Source organism: Nanorana parkeri, unplaced genomic scaffold, assembly GCF_000935625.1.
Source record: "Nanorana parkeri isolate BGI_ZX_2015 unplaced genomic scaffold, ASM93562v1 scaffold53, whole genome shotgun sequence".
NCBI classification, from domain to species: Eukaryota; Metazoa; Chordata; class Amphibia; order Anura; family Dicroglossidae; genus Nanorana; species Nanorana parkeri.
Window position 1 is genome coordinate 1,301,101 of NW_017306321.1, and position 7,302 is coordinate 1,308,402.

Sequence of the window (7,302 nt, forward strand, 5' to 3'; positions counted from 1 at the left end):
CAGTTCCATCGCAAGAATTGAAACACTCCCCATGGTGAGAAGGGAATGACTGGTGCGGATGGCTTTCTGGCATTTGAAGAGAGACACAGATTGGTGGACTTCCCATCCACTCGCCATTAGCACCGCAAATCTTCAAGCTGTAGTTGTTGTGTTCGTGTCCACCAGGGGGTTACGAAGTTCTGTTTGGTTCTAGTAGGCTGGTTGGCATCAAGTACCTGAGACGATAGCACCAATCTTGTTGAACAGCAGATGGTGAGAGGTTGAACACTGGAGAGCAAGGTTCAGAGCAGACTTGGTGCCGTTAAAAATAAATATAAATCGCTGAAAGGGCTCTCCCCATGAAGAGTCACAGGAAAAGAAAAAAAAAAAAAATTGTTGCAGTTTTGGCAACGTTCACAGGAATGTTTAAAACTTCTTAACTGTTCTTTCCATCTCCTGCAATAAGAAAAACAAAGCCAATAACATTAAGGGAAGAGAATTAGTGGTTAGTAAGTATCTTGTGCCAATTGTTAAATATCTTAGTGCTGGTTCACACCTGGGCGTTCTTAGTTCACAGAACTAAAAAATGTGCTAAAAACGAGCTGAAAAAACGCGCAAAAAACGCACCTATAGCAACGCCCAGGTGTGAACCCAGCCTAAAGGTGCCCATACACTACTTGATTCTCGTACGAGAATCGCGAGAATCGAGCAGTGTGAACGAAGACGGGTGACCGTTTTTACTGTACGGTCGCACGTCTTGTCGAACCAGCATGTTCGAAAACCCGCAGAGAATAGTACGATTGTCGGCGGGTTTCTAGCCTGTTTGTTCGATAGCTGTGGAACGGCCCGGTGTGCGCACGCGCACACTGCCCGTTCTGCATTGCGGTCATCGGTGATCGCAAGATCGTACGAGCTTTCAATAAGCATACGACCATCGCAAGACAAAAGTCTTGCGATGGTCGTAAGGTGTATGGGCACCTTTACAGTTGTATGATTTAAGATAAAACAAAAAGAAACATGCGTTATGCACAGACAAAGGTGACTGCAGTAGGATTCATATCAGTCAGGACTTTTTTTTTTGACACCTCAAAAGTGTAAAATGAACAGACCTTAGCGCAGTAATCTCAATCAACATTGGGCAGTTACGTAACAAATGAATGCCTGCAAGGTTGGGTTTGACACCAGGATGTAGTCCCTTGCATGATGTGCCAGCTGAATTAAGGCTGAAGGAGGTCCACAGAATACATATCCAAGCGATATGAATAATCATCACAGCACCTAAATGGAGAGTTCACCCACATGCGTTTCTTTCTGGGATTCCAGTGGCAATCTCTCCATAGAGGGTAACCAAGACAAGAATTGCCATCAACAATAAATAAAGAGTGTCAGCACAGCCCTAGCCATGTTGAGGCAGTGAAGGGAAATTTCCTTTGGGTGTTTAGCAGGACCTAAGGAAGTCCTAGTTAAGGTGGAAGGCCGAAACCATCTTAGGTTGGAAAAAGGCCTTAGCATCACGTTATTCTTGTGGATAGCCAGAAAATGTTCCTTGCGTCTCAAAGAAGTCATGGCAACGAGGAAGGCCACCTTCGGAGTAAGGGCAGAGGGATATCCCCGAGTGCTTCTTAAAAGCATACACCAAATTAAGGTCCCACGACATCACTGGAATCTGTACAGTGGGGAGAATCCTCTGCACAAAAGTCTTCACCAGATAGTAGTAGTCAAGCAGACTCTGTAAAAGGCTTGCCAAGTCAGAGATCTGACCCTGGAGTACCCATGCCAAACGCTGGTCTAGGCCAGACTGGAGAAAAGACAGAATGCATCCAACTCAGCACTTACTAGCCCTGGACAAGGTGAAATAAGCCTTCCAGTTACAATGGTAAACCTTGTGAGTAAGCTGACTTGCTAGTCTTACGTAGGAATGAGATCTGAAGGATCCTGTCTTTCAGGAACTGGGCTTCAACAGCCATGCAGTTACATCCACTGACCGAGAAACATGGTAGAACACTGGTCCCTGAAGCAAGAGGTCTGGAGGATCTAGGAGTACCAGGAGTTTTACCACATCCACCATGGTCTTCTGGGCTAACTGGAGGTGATGCAGGTCACCAGGATGCCCTCTGTCTTGATCCAGTGAAGGAGGTGAGGCAAATGCTTCAAGGGAGGGGAAGGCATAGATCACAGGGAAGTGAACCCACAGTGTCACCAAGGCATCCAAAACCTATGCAGTGAAGAAATCAACACGTGTCTGAGGAGACTTGGGCAGAGAGGAATGCAAGAAGCGAGCGGGATGCACGGAGCGCAACCCCAGTTTCTAGTCCTTGGCCACAATGATTTGATGTAAGCATTCTGTATGTCATGGACCCAATGAGTTGAGAAGGCTGAGAGATATACCACCACTTGTAAAAGCAGGGGTGCCCCTCACTGCAAGGGGGCTTGTTCCCAGACTTGGGGGGGGTTTGGAAGACCAGGCCTTGCATCTGACCTGTTAGCCCTGCTTGGGTTTGGAGCCTGAGGTCTGGAAAGAACAGAAAGAGCTTTTTCTAAATGAAGTGGAGGCTTTTGCTATTAGGAGGTTTAGACTACTTCTGGTGAAGGAAGGTACTCTTGCTCCCAGTGACCTTCTTAACTGCAGGTGTCCAAGGATTCACCAAAGAGGTGTTCACCAGTAAAGGGCATCAGCATTTGCCGCTTCTTGAAGGGGAGCTCCATGGACCAGCATTTAAATCAAATAATTCCCCGCATGTGGATGGACAGGAGGCTTATCCTGGAGATTTGGCAAAGCGTGTTTGCCAGACAGTCTGCTCAGAAAAGCAAGACTGAAGGAACATGTTCCAAATGATGGAGAACTTCAGGATCTGTCAAAATGGAACCCTGGATTCTAGCCATAGCCCAAACCAATAAGGTTTGACTAAATGCCATTGTTGCAACAGTAGGCTGCATAGCAGGGCCTGCCAGGGCAAATGGAGCCTTAAAGAGGGCCTTTCAACCTCCATTGGTGGGGTCCTTAAAAACAGGAAATAGTTTGGTCCACCAGTACCAAAAATCTAAGTCAGGCTGGGAGGGGGTTAGGCAGGGGTATAATTTCTGCAGCTTTGATTGATTTGCCAGTGCCCAATCACCTGAAAGTAGCTGCAAAACCCAGTGGTATAACACTAATGCACTGTGTCCTGTGATGTATTATCAAGAAAGGCTGTTTTTAGTCTCTAAAAGCCAAGTTGGGGAGCAGGATCTTCCCATGTGATTATGGACCCCAATAATCAACAGGCCAGAAGTAGAGCCAAACCCATTTCAGTATAAAAAGAAAAACCCATTTGGGTCCGGGCCACTTTAAGATCAAGCCGCAAATGCCACTTACCTCCACTAGAGCAGTTTTGTCGTAGTCCATCCTGTGGATGTAGATACATTGGCTGAGAACAGAGTACCACCTCTCCAATCCATCCACCGTCAGATTGGTGCTTTTCTTTACCACAGTATTAAGCAGTTTCTAAAAAGGTAAAGGATATAAATCAGACCAATGTAGACAATACAACCACCAGACACCTGCCAGACCAGACAGAAGAAAGCCGGCAGTACTCTTACCTTTAGTTTTTTGTGGTCAACAACCAAAGGTGGCTCTGGGACAAGGTTCTCATCCAAATAATGGTCCTTGTGTATTTTGCTGCCTGGATCACCTATGCCAGAACAAACAAGGTGCATGTTAAGCAGATATTAAAGGGGCTTGTAGGAAAAATAAAGAGAACATTGTGAGCAAACTGGTACAGCTTAAAGGAGAACTATGAGGTGAGTGATTTTCACTCAGCCTCATAATCTGAGCCGACCTGTGACAATGAGACTGTCACACGTCGGCTCAATAGATCGGGAAGTGAGCAAACACATACCGTCCCTCGCTCACTTCTCGATCTCCCTGCAAAGAGCCGTGACTGTCACTTACGGCTCCCTGCAGGGATTCCCCTCCCCTGTCCGATCCTCTGGTGGAACGGATGGGGCGGGTACAGCTGGCTCTGCCTCTAGATAGGCAGAGCCAGCTGCCAGTCACGCAGCTGGGTGGATCCAGACAGAATTGTCGGGATCCGCTCCGGCTGCCGAGTCTCAGTATACCGCGAGCTGTAGCTCGTGATATACTGAGCTTAGGGTGACGGGAGGTCGCCAGTTTGTGTCCTGCCGTTACCCTTAGGAGAACTATGGGGAAAAGCCCTAAAAACTATTTTTTGTGTGTTCCATGTAGGACATTTCCCTCAGCTTCCTGTCTCAGAGACACAGTAGGAAACCCCTACAAAGTGAGGGGCTATCCCCTCTTAGATGCCCCAGAACAGGTGACCCCAATGGAAGATTTCCCCAGTTTGTGTCTGAGACAATGGTTGATGGGACCAATAGAGGGTGAATCTCCCCTGTGGGGACCTAGAAAAGCTTGACAAGGGTTCAAACTCTTCCACATTCTATCCAGAACCAACATAAAGGCTTCACCTACAGTTTAATATTGCCAGAGATGCTTATTAACCCCTTCATGACTGAGCTTTTTTCCAGTTTCTGTTCATTAATGATGAATGCACTTCTACGGCAGTATTATACTTTCTTACTAAGTGCACCCACACAGATTATATATTGTTTTTTAGAGGACAGATAGGGCTGTATAATTATATCTCACATGTGTGGCCAACGCCTCACTTAGGAGGAATAAAATATGAAAAAAACAAAACGTAAAAAAGACAAAAACACACTTTCCCCCAGTTTGAGTATTTTTTATGAGAAAAAAATCACGGCTAAAAAAAAAAAATGCATTTGTCCTTTATTTGGAAACATCGCGCATCTCTAGGACTTCAGAACATTTTCTGTACTTTTCAGCCAAAAACTGAAAGCTAACATTTTATCTTTTTTTTCTCTCTAAAAGTTAATATTGGTTACCTGGTATACAATGTATCCGTCACACTTGGTGACAGCGACATACTTTGAACATCTTCATGAGGGGGTTAAATAAATGTTAAAAAATTAACCCCTTAGGGTGAAGATTTTTCAGCTGCAGATTTTCATTGTATGGGGTTAATTTTTATAATGATAGCAACATTGGCTGCTTGATAATTAAAACACATTTTTGGTTATTATTAGGCTGCTCCAAACTTAAGAACAGCCAATAATAACCTTAGTGACACTGATGCTCACATGCTGATCCTGCAGCATGTCAGTGCCACTAAAACGTCTTCTGATCGTTGCCAGAATGAACAGAAGCCTGAAACTTTGTTTCAGCATAGAAAGATGTTGCTAAATGCTTTCTAAGCTGGAACATTCAGCAAAAAGCTGGTACACAACAGGATTTCCTAATTGCGATGTGTACTGCATTTGCCATCACTGTTAAGCAACCGTACACACCGCACTATCACTGTCAGGACACCGGATTCCTAAAAGGGATTGGGTGTCCAACAGCAGAATTATTTCATTAATGGATGCCCAACACTGAGGCATCCATTAATGAATGGTAACCGCTGATCTCTGATAGGACTTTATATCACATATGATCTCAGCGGTTATCGGTATTCCACAGGTTCAAATAGTTGCTGACGTACAGTGTACCAGAGCAGTCATTTGGGCACTTAGTGACGGGTATGTACAGTGTACCAGAGCAGTCATTTGGGCATTTAGTGACGGGTATGTACAGTGTACCAGAGCAGTCATTTGGGCACTTAGTGACGGGCATGTACAGTGTACCAGAGCAGTTATTTGGGCACATAGTGACGGGGATGTACAGTGTACCCGAGCAGTCATTGGGCACATAGGGATGGGGACATACAGTGTACCAGAGTAGTCATTGGGAACATAGTGACGGGGGCGTACAGTGTACCTGAGTAGTCATTGGGCACATAGTGACGGGGATGTACAGTGTACCTGAGCAGTCATTGGGCACTTACCGTGTTTCCCCGAAAATAAGACAGTGTCTTATTTTTTTTTTTGCACGAAATAAGACACAAGTTCTTATTTTCGGGGGATGTCTTACCTGGCTGCTGCTGTGCTCTGCCGTCCAGGGAGCCACAAAAATTTTCAGGTCTATACCCACAGAGCCGCCTCTATTTCCCCTCTATATAAGCCATGTGCTATAAATCTAAATTCTTCTCACATGGCAGCAGTCATTATGGAGAGCCTGACATCGAGCTCCTGATATTTGATATTTTAAGATGATGTTTGACTAAGGATCCAGAAGTGGTTGCTGCTTTGATTATCCAGCTGCTCAACATTTACAACCAGATGGATTCTTTGGGCATAACCTTTCCGCACAGAACCAGACTCCCTCTGTCTTCAGGAGGCTCCGAGCTGCAATTTCCGAGGAGACCATATTCTGAAGCTTTACTGAAAGGGGGACGCAAAGCTCGAATCATTTGCCAGACAAGACACTGGCATTGCGCGGGATAGTTACAATGCATTTACGTCCTGCTTCGCAGACTGGTGCAAGCTTAGTGGGCCAGTGAACATTACACAATTTTCTAAAACTGATTTAATATAGACCCAAATTTCGGCCGCCGAAAATGACACTTTTGGCAAGGTGCCGAAAGTGCCATCTTTCGGCCGAAATTGTGGTGCATGTCTGGTTTCTCTCCTCTTTGCTGTGCGATGCTCTGTGTCTCCTCCGACACAGCGCAGCACCCAATGGGGAGGAGAGAAACTGTCAGAGGAGGCAGAGCGGCACGGGGGGAAGGAGAGCGCTTTGAGCTGCAATGTCACAGGAGGCCGAGCTCTCCTCCCGCACCGCCCCCATCAACTTCCTCTGATCGATCAGGATAGAGAGTGGTGTGGGGGCGGAGACCGCCGTGCGCTGTCACAGGAGCCCGATCTGGCGGTGAGGGGGGGAGTCAGCTGTTAAAATAGACCGAGCTCTCCTCCCCGCAACGACGACTCACCCTCCTGTGACAGCCGATCTAGGGTGGACAGGGGTATATCAATATTCAGCGATCGCTGACTACTTGTAAATAACTGGACATAGTATGAGTTACTATGTCCACAATCATGAATGAAGAGGAAGTGATCTATATCACTTCCTCTTCATTCATGATTGTGGACATAGTAACTCATAGTAACTATATCCTCAAGTTATGAATGAACAGGAACACTCATTATAGAGAATTCCTGTGTATGTATAACAGGGGCTGCAGAAAAAGAGATTGTGTCCTCAATCTCTTATTTTAAAAAGGGAAATATCAGGGCTCTGTTTAGACCACTAACATTTCTTTGAAGCCCCCAACATTAAAGTTAAAAAATTAAAATATTTAATAAAAAAAAAAAAAAAAGAAAATGTTGATAAAAATAAAAAAATTTTAAGAAATTAAAAAGGTTAGAAAAAAA

The 7,302-nt window shown here is 45.3% G+C and overlaps 1 protein-coding gene across 1 annotated transcript in view; it reads right to left on the minus strand.

Annotated features, from left to right (window-relative positions):
• Positions 1 to 24: 24 nt before the first annotated feature.
• ATAD2B (ATPase family, AAA domain containing 2B) overlaps positions 25 to 7,302 on the minus strand; it is a 121,450-nt gene continuing 114,172 nt past the window's right edge. Inside the window, exons 24-26 of the mRNA XM_018575355.1 lie at positions 3,556 to 3,647; positions 3,332 to 3,460; positions 25 to 435 (exon numbers count right to left, since the gene is read on the minus strand). Coding sequence (XP_018430857.1) covers positions 406 to 435; positions 3,332 to 3,460; positions 3,556 to 3,647 — 251 coding nt within the window. The 3' untranslated portion in view covers positions 25 to 405. The remainder of the gene's footprint in view (positions 436 to 3,331; positions 3,461 to 3,555; positions 3,648 to 7,302) is intronic.